The 21,412-nt window shown below is 41.4% G+C and overlaps 1 protein-coding gene across 2 annotated transcripts in view; it reads left to right on the top strand.

Moving 5' to 3' along the window:
- Positions 1-360: 360 nt before the first annotated feature.
- Positions 361-21,412, top strand: part of mtif2 (mitochondrial translational initiation factor 2) — a 55,828-nt gene continuing 34,776 nt past the window's right edge. The window contains exons 1-4 of one of the 2 annotated variants that reach the window (XM_060831515.1): positions 361-403; positions 6,427-6,630; positions 17,922-18,033; positions 19,674-19,845. In XM_060831515.1, coding sequence (XP_060687498.1) covers positions 6,433-6,630; positions 17,922-18,033; positions 19,674-19,845 — 482 coding nt within the window. In that variant the 5' untranslated portion in view covers positions 361-403; positions 6,427-6,432. Of the gene's footprint in view, positions 404-6,426; positions 6,631-17,921; positions 18,034-19,673; positions 19,846-21,412 lie in introns of those variants that run through there. The other variant, XM_060831516.1, reaches the window with a different exon arrangement.

Raw genomic sequence — 21,412 nt, 5'->3', positions numbered from 1 at the left:
TAAAACAATTTATATGTGAAAACATTACCTCATACCACCAGGGCTTCATGTAATCAACTGTTTGTAATTTAAGAACTTATTTTTTATAAATGCTTGTTCCAGCTAACATGCACTGGTTACATTAGTTCTCTAGGAACGAGGATCACACATGATTGACCTAAGGGCTAATTACAAACCGCGGGTTACTCTCCGTTACTAAAATAGTGATCAGTCTCAGCTATCGACTATGTTCGTCTTCACTATTGAACTCGGCTCCGGACTCCTTTACTAAGATGGCCATTCAAATCGGCTGTGGGCTATGGGTTCCTTTAGTAAGATGGCTGCACATGCGGCATCGGCGGTTTCCTGTCGCTTGGCATTGTGGGAACGATAATGGTGGCTTCCACAGTTTGAAGGCGGTGAGGTACGACAGCAAATAAATTCTTAATTAATTTGCCCTGTATGGTCGATTGTCAGCCGAACTTTGGTTAGCGGTGGAGATTGTTCATACCGGTTTGGGACTGTAAGGACATGTGGGTTTTTTTTTGTGAGTTGTGTGTACTCACTTTAAGTAAAGGTTATCCCATCGGTTTTTTAAAATGAATTTTCTGTCTTCTACTCGTAAAGTGCTCGTTCGAGTACTGGGTGAATAATCCAGAAATTTAAGCTGAAGTTCTGGGGACATGGGTTCTGCCATGTCAACTATAGTGAAAAACTAGTTTAATGGTGGTTATGAATCTCACTGATGTCTTTACCAAACACAAACACGAAAAGCGCTGGAGAAACACAGCAGGTCTGGCAGCACCAGTGAAGAAAGGAAATGAGTTAATGTTTTGAATCCAAAGTACTCGTCTTTCAGAACTTTTATTTTAATTGATTTCTTTATCTATCTGGCCTCCATGACTCCTTATTCGATGGGTGTTTCTCCCTGAATTAGTCTAATAAATTACTCAATTGTATCAAACTGCTGCAAAGTCTGAAAGGAATGAAATCAGATGATCCAAAGCATGCTGTAAGCTGCAGAAGTGTTGACTCCTTGAAATCCTCTTTACTAACAAATTGCCAAATGTGTCAATCGGGAGAGCTGTCCCACAAATTAATCAAGCAAGTCATTCTTACACCGCCATCATTATATTTTGGTGTGTGCTGTCTGACTGGCAGGAAATAACAACCAGTGATGATGATACAATAGTGTGCAGTCAGAAAAGAGTTGCCCTTGGAGTCCGAACAGACTCATGAAGATTTCAATGGTATTTGGTCAAACCTCTTGGAAGAAATATTGACTCTGGAAGATGTCAACATCCATCACCAAGTGTGGGTCTGTAAAGCTGGCTGAGTCCTAAAGGACATAGCTGCTACACTGGATCTGTGGCAGGTGGTGAGGGAACCAACACAAGGGAAAGCCAACTTGACTTCCTGGCCAATGTTGTAACTGCATCTGACCATGATAATAGGAACGACCACCCGCACAGTCCTTTTGATGATGTGAGTGTCATCTTCAAATTGAGGACATCGTCCCCCATGTTTATTGTCATTACACAGTGCTAATAATGGATAGATTCAAACAGACCTAGTATTTCAAAACTGCATCCATGAGGTGCTTTAGGCTATCAGCAGCAGAATTGTATTCAACCTAATATCTCTATCTTAATCAATATCATATAAAATGATGACCCAACATGTTCCCCCTCCACATTTTATCCTCCAGCAGATGGATGCCCCTGGTTCAAGGAAGAGTGCAGGAAGGCATATCAGGAGCAGAACCAGCCACATCTAACACTGAGGTGTCAGTCTGGTGGTGATGTTCCTAGATTCAACATACAAATCATCTCATGTTACAACATGTGGTAGACAGAGCTAAACTATCCTCCCTCAAAGAATCAGATCTAAGCTGTGCAGTGCTGCAGACAATTACACAATTGTCGATAATTGTGGAAAATACACAAAAATCTTTACTCTCCATGATGGAAGAGTCCAGCACGCCAGTGTAAAATATAAATCTGAAGCATTTCCAATCAACTTCAGAGAGTTGCTAAGTGGGTTTACTCCTTTAGTACTTAGCATCACAAATGCCAATCTTTAGCCAAGTTGATTTATTCTGTTTAATATCAAGAGACATGTGAAAGCGTTAGATATTTCAAAGGTTATGAAATCTGACAACATTTCAGTAACAGCTTTGAAGAGTTGAGCTCGGAACTTACATGCTCTAGCCAGCTCCTCCAGTCCACCTGCAACATGACATCTAGCCAACAATGTCAAAAATTTCCCAAGTTGGTGATGCCCACAAAAATCAAGACAAATCTAACCTTGCCAATCACTGCCCTATCAGTCCACATTCAATAATCACCAAAGTTATAGAGGGAGTAATTGACAGTGCTATCAGTCACTTAGAGTCATAGAGTTATGTAGTATGGAAACAGACCATTCAGTCCAATTCATCTACACCAACCAGATATCCCAATCTGCCCTATTTGCCAACATTTTGCCCCATCCCTCCAAACTCTTTCTATTCATATACACATCCAGATTTTGAATGTTGTAATTGTACACGACTCCACCATTTCCTCTGGCAGCTCGTTCCATACAAACACCACCTCTGCATGAAAATATTACACCTCAGGACCTTTTTAAATCTTTCCCCTCTCATCTTAAACCTATGCTGTCTAGTTTTGGACTCTACCACCCTAGGAAAAGGATCTTGGCTATTCACCATATCCATGCCCCTCATGATTTTACAAACTCCTAAGGTCACATCTTAGCCTCTGACAGCTCCAGGGAAAAAAGCCCTAGCCTATTCAGCCTCTCCTGATAACTCCAACCCTCCAGTCCTGCCAACATCCTTGTCAATCTTTTCTGCACCCTCTCAAGTTTAACAACATCTTTCCTCTAGAATGGCAACTTGAATTAAATGCAAAAGTGGTCTCACCAATGTCCTGTACAGCTGCAACACAACATCCTAACTCCTCTACTCAGCTTTCTGACCGATGAAGACAAACATGCCAAATGTCTTCTTCACTACCTTGTCTATATGCGACTCCTCTCTCAAGGAACAGTATACCTCCACCCTAAGTCTCTTTGATTGGCACCATAGCCTGCTTTCCTATGGTTAATTTGGGTTCCGCTGGGACTACTTGGCTCCTGACCTCATTACAGCCAAAATTCAAATGTGGACAAAAAGAACTCTGGAGGTGTTGAGAATTACCTTGACATCAAGGCAGCATTTGACTCAAAGTCATACCAAGTAACCCTAGGGAAACTGAAGTCAGGAGGGATCAGTTGAAAAGCTCTTTATTGTTTGGAGTCATAACAAGACAAAGAAGGATAGTTGTGGCTGTTGGACATTAATCATCTCAGTCTCAGAATATCTCTGCAGAGGTTCTTCATAGTTTCCAAAGCCCTCTGCTTCGTCAGTGACCTGCTTCTCATCAGAAGTCAAAAGTGCTGATATTTGCTGATGATTGCACAGTGTTTAACACCATTTACAATGTCTCAGGTAATCATGCATTCTTTGTCCAAATATAGCAATAACTGAATAACATCAAAGGTTAGACTGATAAATGGCAAGTAACATTCATGTCAAACCAGTGGCAACAATAACTGTTTCCAAAGTCAGAGAATTCAACCATCTCCCTTTAACCTTCAATGCATTGCCATCACTGAAAAACCATATCAATTGACAAAACTGAACTGGACAAGCCATATAAGTTCTGTCCCTCGAAGTATAGGTCTGTGGGTAGGAATTCTGAGGTGAGTAACCTGCCTCCTAGCTCCCCAAAGTCTGTCCACCATCTACAAGGTTCAAATCAAACTGAGATGGAATATTCTTCAATTGGTTGGATAAGTGCATCACCAACAACGCTTGAGAAGCTCAATGCTATACAGGATAAAATAAATCACTTTATTGGCATCCCATCCATCACCTTCAGCATTCATTGTTTCCACCATCAGTGCATGTTGACAGAAGTGTGTACCAATCACATGATGCATTGCAGAAATTCATCAAGGCTCCTTTGATAATACTTTCCAAACCCAAACCTACAACCTGGAAGGACAAGGCAAATACAAGAAAATACTGCCACTTGCATTTCCCTTCAAGCCACACATCATCCTCAGTCAAAACTATATTGCCACTCCTTCATGGTCTCTGGGGACCAATCTTAGAATTCTTTTCCAAACAGCACTGTGGGCATACTTACCCCCATGGACTGTAGTGGCTCAAGAAAGCACCTCACTGCCAGTTGCTTCAGGGCAATTCGAGTTGGGTGATGCATGCTGGTATCTAGTGAATCACGGCCCTGTAAACAATAAAATATCTAGTCCAACAAGCTTAACTTTCCCAAGGTGCCTCAATTTCAACCATTTTCCTGAACCAGCCTATTTCTCTACTTCCTCTCTGAGTTGATCTTATCCATGAGACCCATCTGTTGCTCCCTTTACTTAATTTCCACCAAACCCTGAGGCATCTGACTGCTTTGAAATTGTTAGAAATTCACTGTCCACAGATATTAACCCACCCCAATAAAATTTTGTGATTAACACTCTCCCGTTGTAATGTCCACCTTGACTGATGAGCTCTTTGATTGTTTTTTGGTGTGTAAGGCTTGGCCATTTAAATACATTTTTTTTTCTCAGCTTTTTATGTGTGATGATTTAAAGATGTAAGAATAGCATACATGCTGCTATCAGCATTACTGTGCGGTATCTGTGTCTTTCAGGGAAATATTATCTTCAATATAATATTTGTCCTTGAATTGATACCCCATCTCCTACTCACCCTTCCTCTCATTTGTTATCTTGCCTGCAACTTCATGTTTGATTCACTGTAATCAGGTTGTCATTTGGTTTCAAAAGTGTAACTGCCCTAAAGAAAAGCCAATTAACATATTAAATGATGAAATGGTGCTTGCTGATTGATCTCAACTTCTCTGCAGCCTTCAGTCTGATTTATAACAGTATTCTTCTCCAAAATCTCTCCTTCATCATCCGGATGCTATTCATTCTCCTTCATCAAACTGATGCAATTCTTCACTGTATTCGTAGCCAGAGAATTACCTCTCATGAGATGCACCCATACCTTAATCTCTGGATTCCCAAAGACCAATGTTTGTCCTCTTTGTCTCATCTACTTTTCATCATCACTGAAAAACATCAAGTCAGGTTCAACATGACTGATGATAGCAGCTCAGTCTCTCCACTACCACTCCCAAACACTGAGTGGTTTCTGATTTGCCACTCAGCTGTCCAATGTGCAGTGCTGGGTGCTGAAAACATTTCTCCCTGTCAAATGTTATGAAAATGAAAACCATAATTTGCACCATAAAGTTTGCTCCCTAGCCACTGATCTTTCTTCCTGACTGTAGCTGAACCAGTATGTTTGCAACCTTTTGTAATGTTTTTGACCTTGAGATTAACTTTCAATGACAGATCCATTCTATGCTACCATGATTATGTCTCACACTTATAAACGCCAGAGAATATTGTCCCATTCTATTCATGTGCTCTCATTGCCAGCCTTCTTTTCTCAAGTCAATTGGATAAGGATTGCAATAATCAAGTCTAGTGGAAATTAACATATAGAATTGAATGTTTTGGCAGTAGAATTGCTGCAGCAGGGCATGGTCTGTTAATGTTATGAAGTCAAATGGTGTTATGTGGTATCCAATGGTACACTTATGTAGAAACACTTGAAATGTTGGAGCTGTTTTTGTTGGGGGATTGAAAAGACTTGAAGGTCTTTAAAATATAATATGGGACAGAAAATATTGAAATAGAATATTTCAGTAATTGAGGGCTTTCAATTATTGGGGAAAATACACTTAAATGCAAGATATTTAAAACAGAAGAAACTCTTTTCACAAAGGGTTGTGGTGCTTTGAAATGTAATAACAGAGTTAATCGTTGAAACGTTAACATTTAAGTTGATCTATTTTCTGGGTCACAACCGAGAGTGCAATGTAAGCAGGGTGGCAGATCCTGACAGGAGAAACCAGAACACACTCATGTTTCACATTAGAAGTCATCTTAATTCCACGACTTAGTTCCTATATGCTTTCATTCCTCTTTCCTTGCACACTTGTTAGCTGAATTTCATCTTGAAGTGAACAAGCAGAGATTTGGTAGATCCGTCCAGCCCAGTTATCAATGCTGGATTATTGTGGTGTTTAGAGGTGAAGGTTTTGTGCCTTAACCGTTACGTTTATCTATTAAAGTAACAATTTGAATGTACATATTTTAAAAATATGATAGTAACAGTTCTGGTACATTGTTTAATGTAAAATGTAGCGTTATTGAACAAGAATGCTTACTTTGATGTTGTACCTTGATTTCTTCAACATACCCCCAAAGTACTTTAAAACAAATGACATAAACATTTTATGAATATCCTTTTAAAACATTGTCAATATCGACAGTCTTAATGATTTTTTCATTAAAATCATTTATTTGCAGTTGGTGATGATGATAAGACGTTTGCTATTCAGACTGAAGCCTGCAACGTGGAAGCAGTGTCTCCATGAGATTCATACTCTGAGATGGAGAGATACTCATGATCTGCAGCTACACTCAAGTCTGTTTACCTGGGGGCAAAGCTGGTTACTTGGGGGCATCAACAAATTCAACCTGCCACTTAATAGGCTTTTAGCAACTAAAAGGGTAAGGTGGTTTATTATAGTTTTTGATCAAGCGATAATTTGACTCTGACTTACTACCATGCAAATAGGATGATTGAACTGGTTAATTCTAGCTTTGTTTTCAGATGCTATTAACTTTTATTTTTTAAATTGTGGGATTTGGATTATATTAAATTTAATTTCCAACCATATATTCACTCTATACAATCATGATTACATTTTACTCTTTTATAAATGCCAGAGAATATTAGTCCATTCTATTTAGTCTCCAATCAATCTAGTGAAGATTGCAATCGTCAAGTCTAGAGGAAACAAAGCTAGAGTTGAGTGTTTCAATAGCAGGATTGTTGCAGCAGGGCAAGGTCAGTTGATGTTAAGAGGTCGAAGTATGTAGTATTGTGTGGTATGCAAATATACATATATGTAGAAACACTTGAAATAGTGGTGATTTTTTTTGTTAGGAGATTGAGTGGTAGTTGTAGGCATCTATGCTAATTTACATTTTCTGAAATCGATGAAATAATAAATATTTTCTGCTTCCCGTTCAGTGCAAAAAAATCTAATTCATTTTGCAGTTGATCCAATTAACTTGATCAAAATTCCATTTTCCAGTTAGTTACATAGGAGTTAGGAATTGTAAGTTATACTTCAGTCATGATTAAATTTCATTGCAGTGGGAGAACATCCATATAACTATGCAAGAGGTAGCATTGCAAAGTAATTGTACTTCTGTACTAATTCAACTATCAATCTAGATAACTCATATATAGTCGATCACTTCTATCTGTGCAAAGAACACAGATAAAGTACACAATGGCATGAAACAATCTAGAACTCATTATTGCTATATTAGGAAGGTGAACAACCACTAGAGTGAAAGGTTTGGTACTACATGCATGTCAGAGAAAATCAGAGTGACTATATCCTGGAACTGTCGGAGCTATACTAGTGAGAGCTAGAGTGCTTAACAAATTAATCAGAAATCCTATTTTGCTTAAATTAACCACAGATTGCTGTTCATTACAGAGAAATGATTGCAGAATGACCAAAGTTGATAAGTAAGTAGTGTGAAACTTGATAAGCAAAATGGAAAAGGAGGCCCCAAGTAAGAAAAATGGAATAATGGCAGTGCAGAGAAAAGATTTTATCTTGGAACATCAAGTTGTAAAATCAGCTTGGGTGGAGCTAAGAAACACCAATTGGCAGAAAACACTGGTAGGCATAGTTTAAAAGTCTTCTAAAAGGTGGCTGTGCAGAGTAAATTTCAGAACATTAAAAAAATGTGCATAGCAAGGGTAAAACAGTATTCACAGAAATTTAATTTTCATATGGACTCTTCAAAACAAATTGGCACTAATAATTTAGGAGATGAAGTCATAGCATACAAATTGTTTTTTTTAATATTGGGAGGAACCAAACAACAGGAAATTTCAGATCTTGAATTGTGTGATGAAAAAGGTTTTGTTAATAACTGTTCAGTAAAGGGACCTTTAGGGAAGAATAGTCAGGTACAGCTGTATTGTTGATTTTGAGAGTTGTTTGAGTGTGACACTAGGGTCTTGTGTCTGAACAAGTAAGGGTATAAGTTGAGAAAATAGGCTGATTACTGAAAAGAGAAGTACGTCAAATATTTGGAGGATTTTAAAATCCAGTAAGGGTTTCGAAATTGATAGTAAACGAGGAGGTTTGTAAAAGTTTTAAGAAGTAGAAGGTACATGGGTTCGTTAGAAACAGAGACTAGATAAATTATCATGGTGAATAAGGAAATGACATTTAGAATTATCAGAATAAGATCAGACAAACTCATAGCACATTTTTGAAAGGAAATTGTATTTTACAAGTTTCAACCTTTTGAGGATGTCAAGTAAATAGGAAGGAAATAGATAGTGCATTGGCATTTTGAGCAAATATTTAATAGGGTACTTCGTAAGGATTTTACAAAACATTAAACCTCACGAGATTGAGATTACATAATACCGTAGTTTAAAGATAGCTAAATGGACAAAAAAAGAGTGAGAATTCAGTTGGCAGGATTACAACAAAGATAAATGACTGGATTTGTCAGTTTGAAATCTGTAGAAGTGTTTAGATGAAGAAGCTGAGTGCAGTGATTCCAAGGAGAAAGTGAGGACTGCACATGCTGGAGAGTCGGAGTTGAAAGGGGTGGCACTGGAAAAGCACAAAAGGACAGGCAACATCTGAGGAGCAGGAGAGTCAATGTTTTGGACATAAACCCTTCATCAGCAATGTGGAGGGGGAAGTGGGGTAAGAGATAAATCTGGGGGTGGGTTTGGGGCTGGGGGAAGTTAGGTGGGAAGGTGAAATGTAGATGTAGATGGCTGGTAATTGTGACAGGTTTAGATTAGATTCCCTACAGTGTGGAAACAGGCCCTTCGGCCCAATAAGGCCACACCGAGCCTCCAAAGAGTAATCCACCCGGACCCATTTCCCTCTGGCTAATGCAACTAACACTACGGACAACTTAGCATGGCCAATTCACCTAACCTGCATATCTGTGGACTGTGGGAGGAAACCGGAGCACCCAGAGGAAACCCACGCAGACACGGGGAGAATGTGCAGTCTCCATACAGACAGTCGCCCAAGGCTGGAATTGAACCTGGGTCCCTGGTGCTGTGAGGCTACAGTGCTAACCACTGAGCCACCGTGTCATGGGGAGGAAGATGGACAGGTTAAGAGAGCAGTGCCGAGTTGGAAGGTTGGATTTGGGATGAGGGAAGGTTTGGAAACTAGTGAATTTGACATTAATGCTGAGTGGTTGAAGGGTTCCAAGGCAGAAGAGGTGTTCTTTCTGCAGTTATTGGGTGGCTTGGATTTGGCAGTGGAGGAGGCCTAAGACTTATCTGTCCTTGGGGAGTGGGTGGGAGAGTTGAAGTGGTCGACCATAGTGCGGTGGTGTTGTTTGGTGCATGTCCCAGAGATGTTCCCTGAAACTCTTCACGAGTTGGTGTCCTGTCTTCCTGAGGAAGAGGAGGCTATATCGAGATCAATAGACACAGTAGATGAGGTGGGTGAACGTGCAGGAAAATCTCTGCTGGATGTGAAAAGATCTGTGAGGCCTTGGATGGAGGTGAGGGGGGAGGTGTGGGTGCAGGTTTTACACCTCTTGCAGGGGCAAGGGAAGGAGGAGAGTGGGTTCGTAGGGGATGTGGACCTAACAAGGGAGTCACTGGGAATGGTCTCTGCGGAGTGCAGATAGGAGTGGGGAGGGAATGAATCCAAGTTTGCTGACAATGTAATGTTGGTTAGAGAAGCAAAGAAGCTGGGTTTGCTTCAAAGGGTGAGTGGTCAGACTAGAACATGGTAAATGGAATAAAATATGGGTAAGTGTGAAGTTATCCACTTTGGAAACAAAGATATAAGCGGAGAATACTTTAAATTGTCAGTAATGACTATTTGAACAATATCCAAAATATTACTGAATAAGAAAAAACATGATCTTAGTGAAGTCATAGAGATGAACAGCATGGAAACAGACCCATCCGTCCAACTCGTCCATGCCAGCCGTATATCCTAAATTATCCTAATCCCATTTGACAGCACATAGCACATATCCCTCTAAACACTTCTTATTCATGTACCTATGCAGATGCCTTTTAAATGTTGTAATTATACCAGCCTCCACCATTTCCTCTGGCAGCGCATTTCATATACACACCACACTCTGTGTGAAAAAGTTGCCCCATCGGCCTCTTTTAACTCCTTCTCCTCTCACCTTAAACCTATGCTCTCTAGTTCCAGGCTCCCTCGACCCCAAGGAAAAGACCTTGTCTATTTACCGTACCTATGACCCTCATGATTTTATAAACCTCGATAAGGTCACTCCTCAGCCTCCTTTTCTTGCAGATCCCGCACCTTTACATACAGGGAACAAAAGACAAAGATTGTAGGGAGAAGAGATTTGAAGGGCCAAATTGCCTACTAATTCTCATTACTTTTTAATGCTCTTATTCAAATGAATCGTCTCAGTTGACATTTTGTGTTTATTTATTTCTTATCTGTCTTGTATGTTTCCCCCTTTGTAATATTCAGGGATGTTGGGATATTAAAAGCTGACATCTTCCCTATTTAACTGTTCTAAGTGGCTTTAAAAATGAATTGGGAAGATTGGTGATTGATCTGTTAATCAGAAACAAGTTATACATTTCTGTGCTTTGGTGAACATTATAGTTGAATATTGTAGAAAATAATACCATTTCATGGATGATTGTGAACATGTCAATCGTGCAGCAGAGCTTAAATATTACATTAAATTGTCAGTAGAGACTACTTGAACAATATCCAAAATGTTACTAAATAAAAACTGAAAGAACTGCAGATGCTGGAAATCAGAAACAAAAACAGAACTTGCTGGAAAAGCTCAGCAGGTCTGACAGCATCTTTAGAGAGAAAAATCAGGATTAACATTTCAACACCGGTGACCTTCCAGCGGAACTGATGGTAGTTACCTTTTATGCAGAAGGTAGGGTGGTGGGGGGTGAGGTGTAGGGTAAGGAGTAAACAAATAGATGGAGATAGAGCCTTAGGAGAGAAAAGAGATAAAACACTGCAGATGCAGGAATCCAAAGAAGTCGGGCAGGAGGCTTGAAGAACACAACAAGCCAGGCAGCATCAGGAGGTGGAGAATTTGACATTTCGAGTGTAATCCTTCTTCAGGCCTGGGTGTAGTGGGAGCTGCGGATTATTGGGTGGTGGGGGCAGGGTAGTGAGGTGGGGTTAGGTGAAAGCAGGTAGAGGCTACAAGCTGGTTGGTCAATGGGAGGAATGAATCTGGTTGGTGACAGGGAGTAGTGGGATTTGGGGTGTGAGGGGTGTCACTTGGTACTGGGAAGAGAGTCTGGGGATGGGAAGGGAGGTTATTTGAATTCAGTGTTGAATCCTCTGGGCTGTACACTGCCCAGGCGGAAGACGAGGTGGTGTTTCTCCAATTTGCGGTGTGTTCCTGCTGTGGTCTTCTCTACACTGGGGAGACAGAACATAAACTTAAAGAATGGTTTGCCAAATATTGCAGCTGAACCCACAAAGGCCGATTGGACCTCCCAGTCACTGTCCATTTTAATTCCCCTTCCCACTCCCTTTCCAAATTGACCATCCTTAGCTTCTCCATTGCGACAATGAACCACACTGCAAATTGGAGGAACAACACCTCATTCTGCCTGGGCAGCCTACAGCCCAGAGGACACCATGCTGAGTTCTCCAATTTCAAATAACCACCCGTCTCACCCCCGACTCTCTTCCCAGCATTTCCAGCAACCCCCACTCCCCCACCCCTCACCTCAGGTTGTACCCTCTACCTGCCTTCAACTGTCCCCACTTCACCACCTTGCCCCACCATCCCCTTTATCTGCAGCTCTCCCTACACCCACCCCCAGACCGGAAGAAGGGTTACACCTGAAATGTCGACTTCTCCATCTCCTGAGGCAGCTGGATTCTTCCAACCTCCTGCCTGTCCACTCGAGAGAGAGAAGAACAGTTAGACAGAGGAGTGGATAATGATCAGTCTGGGACAATGAATAGCTATAAATGGGGACAATTACTGGCTAACATTAGGTTGTGTGTGACAGCTGACCATGTGATAATATGACTTGATGTGTGGGGGTTGTGTTAAGGACATGGAAGAAGATGCCTCAAGCCCTAATGATAAATATTTGTTCAGCCTCTACAATGTAGAGGTCAGTCTGCCAGATAACAGCATCACCACCCTGGTCAGCAAGCTTAATTACAAAGTCAGAGTTGGATCTGAGAGTATGGACTACATCAGTTCACTGAGAGATAGGAAAAGATTCCTCAAGCATATCTCCTTATCCCATCTGGCTTCTGGAGCCAAAGTAAACCAAAGGAAGAGGAGGCCATGTTCTTTGGAACCTGGGCAAACTGATCCTTTATCCCTTTCACTGTCAGGACAGACTACTTGAAGGTGCTAGGAATATAGTTCAGAGGGGCTGGGGTGTGTGCAAAATCTTGGGAGGAGCACATCGCCCAGGTGAGGCAGCAACTGTGCTTTTGGGAGCACCTCTCCTTCTTCATTATGGGTAAAAACTGGGTCATTAGTTGTGAGGCATTCTCTGAGTTGTTGTACGTGGTGTAGGTTTGGCCCATTCTCAGAACTTGCACCATTGTTATCACCTTAGCCATCTGCACCACCTAGAGGTCTAATATGGACTGTGTCCGAAGGGATACCATGTATAAAACTCTGGATAAAGGGCAAACGAAAGTACACAGTGCCACTCTCATCCTGATGGCCACCTTTGTCTGTGGCTGTAGACAAACACCAAGTGTCATTACATACTGAGTTCTACCTGTCCTGGAGTTGCAATCGATGGGACTGCCCTTGTTGCCATAGAATGCTTCAAGTAGTTGGACCATTCCATATCACCTGTCCTTCATGGAGAAATTTGCAAAGAAAAATACCTTTGACCTCAAGTCCATCAAAAAATGGTCAGTGCATATAGTCCTCGAGACCCTGTGGGAAAAGGAGAGAGTAGATTTTGTCATGTTGCTCTCTGAGCAACCTGTTAAAATCATTTGGTAGAACACCTCATCATTAGAACTTCCAACAAGCACCAAGACAGCGCTTAGTTGGTGGTGAGACGGCACTACCTGCTGCTTCTTGTATGCCCAGTCTATCTGTGCCATCGCACCCTGCCTTTGAAGCAGCTGCGGTGGGTAGAGATTGTATCACATCTCCTGCTGGAATGTGCCTTTGCAAAGGAAGTCTGGAGAAATATGCGGTGGTTTTTGTCGAGGTTCGTTCCAAACAACTCCATGACACAGGACTCTGTGCTTTAAGGACTGTTCCCTGGACGCACACCAAGGCAAGCATCAATTATGCCTGTAGGACCACCAACTTGGTGACAGATGCTCTTTGGTCTGCCTGAAACTTGTTGATCTTCCAGAACAGGGAGTTGACACCAACCAAATGTTGTAGACTGGCAAGTTCCAAGGTCTGGGACTACCTGAAGGACATACTAAAGCTTGGGTAGCTGCTGCCAAGGTGCAGTGGTGAAAGAGCACTGTCTGAGGTCTTTCTGCTGAAGTTAAATGGGTGTCAGTACAATTGTTAGATACCCTATGCCTCCAATACATGTATATATAGTCTTGTACAAGTAAGAGGTGCTTTTGGTTTGTTTGTTGGAGACAGTCAAACTCCAATATTTGTTTGTTTCCCTCATATGGTACTGTACAAAACCAAACTGCTTCAGTGGCTATGTATATAAAGATTTTTTTTATGAATGAAGTATAACTTTTGAAATAAAATTAGTTTGATTTCTCTCCTCAGATGCAGCCAGAGCTGCTGAACCTTTCCAGCAATTTTTCTTTTTGTTTCTAAAATGTTACTTGCGAGCACACATAGTAAAGTTCAACACAGAAAGTTGCAGTAATGCAACTTTGCAGTTTAAAAAAGGCTCTTGTATGCAAAGTACAGGCTTCAGAAATAATAACCCATATATATACTTCTTGCAAAGAAAGGTAGATTGAAGAGTATAAGGATGAACACAAAATTAGAATCAAATATGTGAAAGGTGCAGATGAAAATTAATGGTTGGAAAATCAACAAAGCTGCATGATATTAGGGTTGATGTTCTATTTAGTACGAGAGACACTTACTTGCCCTCAACCTCTTTACTCTGACTCTGACACTGACCGCCTCAACCTGTCCACCCTTCTCATCCACTCTAACCGCTCCTCCTTGCAAAGTACAGCCCTCCCTTCCCTCCACTCAACATCACTATTAAATCAGCGGATAAGGGGAGCATAGTGGTAGTTCGGTGCACCGATCTCTACACCACTGAAGCCAGGCGCCATCACGTGGATACCTCCTCCTACTGCCCCCTTGACCACGACCTCATGTCCCATCACCAAACTATCATCTTCTAGACCATCCACATCCTCATCACCTCAGGAGAGCTCCCATCTACAGCCTCAATCCTCATAGTTCTGCAACCACACACCACTCGGACCTACCTCTTACCCAAAATCCACAAACCTGACTGCCTTGGTCGACCTATCGTTTCTGCCTGCTCCTGCCCCACCAAACATATGTCCTCATATCGCAACACTGTCCTGTCCCCCTTGGTCCAAGAACTCCCCACATGCATTCAAGACACCACCCACGCCCTTCACCTTCTCCCTGATTTTGTTTCCCCAGTCTCCAATGCCTCGTCTTCATCATGGACATCCAGTCCCTATACACGTCCATCCGCCATGGGGAAGGCGTCTGTTCCTTCCTTTCCCTCCAACCCAGTCAGTACTCCTCCACTAATGCACTCATTTGATTGGCAGAACTCGTCTTCACCCTCAACAACTTCTCCTTCAAAGCCTCCCACTTCCTTCAGACCAAAGGGGTAGTGGCATCCACATAGGCCCCAGCTATGCCTGCCTTTTCATAGAATATGTGAAACAGTCCATGTTCCACAGTTACACTGGCACTATCCCCTGCCTTTTCCTCCACTACATTGATGATTGTATTGGCCCCACCTCGTATTCCCACACTGTGGTTGAACAGTTCATGAACTTCACTAACACATTCCACCCTGACCTTAATTTCACCTGGACCATTACAGAGAATGCCATTCCTTTCCTGGACCTCTCTGTCTCTGGCGACCAACTCAACACTGACATCTATTTAAAACCCATTGACTCCCACAGCTACCTGGACTACACCCCCACCAATAAAAATGCTATCTCTTACTCCGAATTCCTCTGCCTTCACTGTGTCTGCTCCCAGCAGGAGCAATTCCACTTGAGGAAATCCCAGATGGTCTGTTATTTCAAGGACTGCAATTTCCCCTCCCTGCAACACATCTCCTCCACTTGCTGCACCTCCGCCCTTGAACAGTACCCCCTCCAACCACAACAAGGATAGAACCCCCTGTCCTTGCCTTCTACCCCACCAATTTCCACACGCAGTGCATTATCCTCAGCTGTCCGCCCCACCTCGTTCCCAAGCGGTGGTTGAACAGTTCATCAACTTCACTACCACCTTTCCACCCTGACCTTAATTTCACCTCGATCATTATGGACACCTCCCTCCCTTTGCTGGACCTCTCTGTCTCTGGCGACTGACTCAACATGGACATCTATTTAAAACTCACTGGCTCCCACAGCTGTCTGGATTACACTTCCTCTCCCCCCTCAGTAATGGATACAGCACATAATGATCATCTATACATTGGGGAGACAGGACACCAACTCATGGAATGTTTCAGGGAATACCTCTTGGACACATGCACCAAACAGCCCCACTGCTCTGTGGCCGACCACTACAACTCCGCCAAGCACAAGCAAGTCCTGGGTTGCCTCCACCACCAAATCCAAACCACCTGACGACTGGTGGGACAATTTTCGCCTTGGGACCCTCTGCTATTTCCACCACTTAGAATTAGACCCCACCCTTATCTGCATTCCACAAGAACCATTCCATCCTTGACTCCCTTGTTAAGCTTACACCCCGTTCATGAACCCACCCTCGACATCCGGCACCTTCTCTTGCCCCAGCAAGAGATATAAAATCTGTGCCCACACCTCCCCCTTCACCACCATCCAAGGTCTCAAAGAATCTTTTCACATCTGGCAGAGATTTCCTCTACATCCAAACACTGTGTGCATTGCTCTCGATGTGATCATCTATACATTGGGGAGACAGGACACCAACTCATGGAATGTTTCAGGGAATACCTCTTGGACACATGCACCAAACAGCCCCACTGCTCTGTGGCCGACCACTACAACTCCGCCAAGCACAAGCAAGTCCTGGGTTGCCTCCACCACCAAATCCAAACCACCTGACGACTGGTGGGACAATTTTCGCCTTGGGACCCTTTAACCACACGTTGTCAACCTCAACTTCACTAGTTTCCAAATCTACTCTCCCCTCCCCCACCTCATCCCACATCCAACCCTCCAACTCAGCACTACCTCTTGACCTGTCTTACCTGTCCATCTTCCTTTCCCACCGATATGCTCCACCCTCCCCACTGACCTATCACAATCAACCCCCACCTGGACTGACCTATCGCCTTCCCAGCTAGCTTGTCCTCACCCTCCTATCCTCCTCTTTACCTCTCAATCTCCGCCATATATATATATATATATATATATACACACACACACACACACACACACACACACACACACACACACACACACACACACACACACACACACACACACACACACACACACACATCCCTGATGAAGGGCTTATGCCCGAAATGTTGATTATCCTGGTTCTCAGATATCGCCTGACCTGCTGTAGTTGTCTAGCACTTTTCAACTCTGATCTCCAGCATCTGCAGTTCTCACTTTCTCCCAGGCTTGATTTGTATCTACTGGAGTTGAAAAGAATAAGAGGCACTTTGATTGAAACTAATAAGATCCTGAGAGGCTTTGATAACGTGCATGTGGAAAAGATATGTCCTCCTTGGGGAATCCAGAGGTAGCACAGTCACTATAAAAAGAAAGGAGATTTCCATTTAAAACAGACATGAGGGAATTTTCTTTTTCGGGAGTCGGGGGGGGGGGGGGGGGGGGGGGGGGTCTCAACTCTTTGGAACTTGACTTCAAAAGGCAGTAGAAGCAGAGTCTTTGAAAATTTTAAAGGTTGATATAGATTCTTATTGAGCAAGACATTGAAAGTTTAATAGGAAAGGGTGCATATGTGGAGCAAGCAGCCATGGTTTTGTTGAATGACAGAACTGACTGAGTCGAGTGGCCTACTTCTCCTCGTTTATGTGTACTCTCGGTATTGTATTGAAGTAATGCCAGTTCAGCGATAACATGGTAGTTCCGTTCTTGTGCAATGCTGCTTTATAAGAAAATCGTGTAATAGCAGCACCATTTAATCTAATGGGGCTGGAATCGCATCATTACCAATGCACACTTTAAAAGTTCACACTTTAGAAACAATGTCCCCCAAGTCATCAATCATGCTAACAAAATATGTTACAGCAGAACGCCCCAAAATAACTAGATTGCAGCTTGATCTCAAAAATATTAACAATAAATGGTTCCATTCATATTTAAAGTGACTCACGGAGACAATACAAACACAACCATCAGTGGTTATTATATTTTGGTGGTGGCAAGTCAAAGCATTCTTGATTTTTAAAATATTCTGTCCTCTTTTGAAGTTATCTCATGCTGAGGATGTAATTTTTCATTTTTCAGAGACTTGAAACCATAACCAAGTGGAGGGGCTGACTCTCCAGTGCAGTATTGATATCCTCCGGTTTATTGTGTGTACACGCTTTTACAAATTTATTCTTTTGTAAATTCCTGTTTCTCTCATTCAAGCAAGATAAGTGTAAGATTGCTCCAAAGAAGCAAAAGCAAGTGAAAAAAGAAGTGGAGATAAAGCAAAAGATGACTGTCACTGAACTTGCAGAAGCAATGGATAAAGATGTAGGTAAGTATAACGTAAATGTAGTTAAACCCGCCAAAACACTAAATATAATATGCTTATGGAATGTATTGGAACAAAGCCAGTAAGGAGTCACTCTTGTTCAATGTTCTGTGAAATCATTGAGTCATTTCTACCATCTCAAGCATTTTACAAATCTCTGGCCTGTTGAGATTTCTAAATGCTTATGCCAGCTTAGTCGTGTGATGTTGCTGACAGATCTTCAGATTTCAGTTACTTTCTCTGAAGTAGTACTTGCAGTTGTTTGCATTCACCTTTGGGATTTTATACTGTTGCGGATAGCCCAGGGGAACTGAGGTTGAGGTTATAAATTTCTATATGTCGACCTATTTAGTAAATAGAAAGCACAGATTGGAAACAGTATGTGCTAATTATAACCTTGACAAACTTCAAACAAACGTCAAACAGGTTAGACAAGCAAATCATAGATTATGCAGCTCCTAGAATTCAGTTTTATAGCACCATGGATTAACTGTTCTTGGACAGAATGATGCATGAGTGACAAAACACAGTATTTACCTCAATTTTAATATATTTGTTGTTTCATTACAATGCTTTCAGGGTTAAAGTCAGGTTCATAAAAACAAATTACTCAGTCTGAATGATGGAAATATAACACTGGTGTATAAGTCAGTTAAGTGTTCAGCTGCTATTAACTTATGTCTAATTTTGTTTATCTGATGGCTTTATTTCAAACGGAGCCTTGTAATGTTCTGTTAGGATACATTTCTTACTAATTTGACTCTGGGAAAGAAGTAATAAAGTGTGCATATTTTGATGTACTTTGTTCCTGGTCAGGTATTACCAGACACCTCAAGTATGCTTTAAGCACCTTCTACAATTATCAGTGAAGCAGAAGGCACCATAAATATTATCAAACAACTCTATCCCGAATGCAGTTTTATTTTATTTTGTGTCATTTCTTTTATTTTGAGGAGGAATGATATTGTGCTGAGTTTTGCTGTAAAGTATTGTATTGCTTCTATTGCTATATGTCTGTTTACAATTGATAAAATGGATGTTCAGCTTGAGAGTCTCTCAAAGATTCCTCTCTCCTCTCCAACCCTCTTCTGTTATTAGTGCAGTCAAACATTTTGGCCACTAATTAGTCTTGTACGAGCCATCAGCTGTTTCTTTTAACCCAGAGAAGCTATTTAGGGAAGGCCCTAGAAATTCTAAACTCAGCCCTAATTTGAAATTCTGCTGTGCTGATGTGATAATACCTTCAGCTACAGTCCACTGCTTTGGACTTTAAGAAACATTTCCTCGCAATTTACTTAAAGATAGCATTTGACATGACAGCAATTGTTGGTGAGGAGTCTGGGGTTGAGAGACCCAGAGGAACATTCCTCTTTCTCCCGGCTAAAAGGAAACCATTTAAGCAGAATTAAATAGTTTACCTCGACCTCCTCTGACCCTTGATCATATCTGCTGCAACCTTTCCATGAATTAAGCAATGCAGCTGTCACCCCAAATTAAAATCCTACTGATATACAGCTGATTGCTATTGGACTCTGAATTTCCACATCAATCCATATGGTAAGTGGCCTTACTTCTTCCAAAAGGCATAGTTCTTTCTACACTTACCGTTACATATTCACGTCATAATTTCTTTCTGAATATAGATCATGTATATGAGGCTCTACTCCACACAAATATTGACATAGACTCCATTGAACAGGATATGCTCTTAGATGAAAAATGGATTAAAGAGGTTATAAAGAAATCTGGAATGAAATTTAAATGGGCAAAACTTGCAGAAGAAAAAGTGAAAGAAAATAAAGATGCGGTGAGGAGGTAGGTTATGTGTTTAATTTGCATATAATTAGAATTGAATGGTTATGCTTAATGTCTTGGTAAAATATCAATATATTTACACAGAAAAAGTCATGCTGTATTGAAATATTTCATCTATCTATTCTATGCAAGTTAAATCTAACCAGATTCGAAATATTGAATATAAATAAGGCTGGAAGGACCACCAAGCATCAGCCTAGGCACCAGATGCAATGAAGATACACCTGACCCACTTGATCCTACAAACTCCTTCTCAGTAATATCTGAATTCTTGGCCAAGTAATGGGATATTGTCCCACAAAGTAGTTAATCAACAGTCTGACATATACATATTAACTGAATTATGCATTGCTGCCAATGTCTCAAGTTCTAACATTGCCATCTGTGTGATTTCCTGTTCCATTGATAAGACAAACAATTTCAGCATAGTGGTCGGACAGGAGTGGTCCTGCTACTTCTTAACATTGACTTCAGATCTCACAATCCTCATGGGATTAGGTCAAACAAAGATAAAGAAGCTTCCTACTAATAACCACATACAACATTCATGTATGTGGAGGAGCCAGTGTTGGACTGGGGTGGATGAGGTTAAAAAAAATTCATGCAACACTAGGTTATTGTTCAACAGGTTTATTTGGAAGCACTAGCTTTCAGAGCACTGCTCCTTCATCAGGTAGTTGTCGAGCTAGGCCATACAACACAGAATTTATAACAAAAGATTACAGTGTCATTCAATTGAAATGATATATTGAACAAACCTAGATTGTTGTTAACACTTTCATCTTTTAGAATGGGTTGCAGGTTTCGGTTCATTAATATCTAAATCTCAGAATTTCTTTTAAGTCACATTCTTGAGATAACTTAAGGTTTTTTAAAAAAAAGGTGACATTTCAGCTCAGACACTGCACTAAAGTTTGTGAAGTTAAAGTCTGACTATATCCCACTTTTGAGTCAGACTGTTGCTGTTTCCAAAGTGGGATTTACAAAATGTTACATTGGATTCACTCCCTGCATTGACTGCCTGCAGATTGTGCATTTTTTTAACAAAATAGAATGTATATGCAAATACAAATTCACCCCACAGACTTGTGTGTGCACGTGCGAGAGAGACAGTGAGTGTGTGCATGTGAGAGAGTGTGTGTTTGCATGTGTGCAAGTTTGAAAAAGTGTATGTGTAAATGTGATGGAGTGTAAGCCTGTGAAAGGGGATGTGGAGGGTGTACATGTTTGTGTAAGCTAATGCTTCCAAATAAACCTGTTGGACTATAACCTGGTGTTGTGTGATTTTCAACTTTCACCCAGGTGGAGAAGCAGTCCCACTCCATGATGAAGATCAGGTGGGAGAAACACTGAAGATATGAAATAACACAGAATGTACTTTGTGTGGGGGCCTTCAGTCTCCCTCACAGAATGACCTGTTAGTACTACGAATGCAGAGTTCACTGAGATCTGAATGACATAATTGCCAGACTTAGTCTGTGGCAAATGACAAGAGAACGAACAAAGGGAAAAGCTATTTAATCCTGTCTTGACCAGTCTGCCTGCCACAAATATAGTATCCTTGACA

The sequence above is a fragment of the Hemiscyllium ocellatum genome, chromosome 10 (assembly GCF_020745735.1).
Source record: "Hemiscyllium ocellatum isolate sHemOce1 chromosome 10, sHemOce1.pat.X.cur, whole genome shotgun sequence".
NCBI lineage: Eukaryota > Metazoa > Chordata > Chondrichthyes > Orectolobiformes > Hemiscylliidae > Hemiscyllium > Hemiscyllium ocellatum.
Note: the sequence above shows the minus strand (reverse complement) of the source record. Positions and strands in the feature narration are given on the sequence as shown.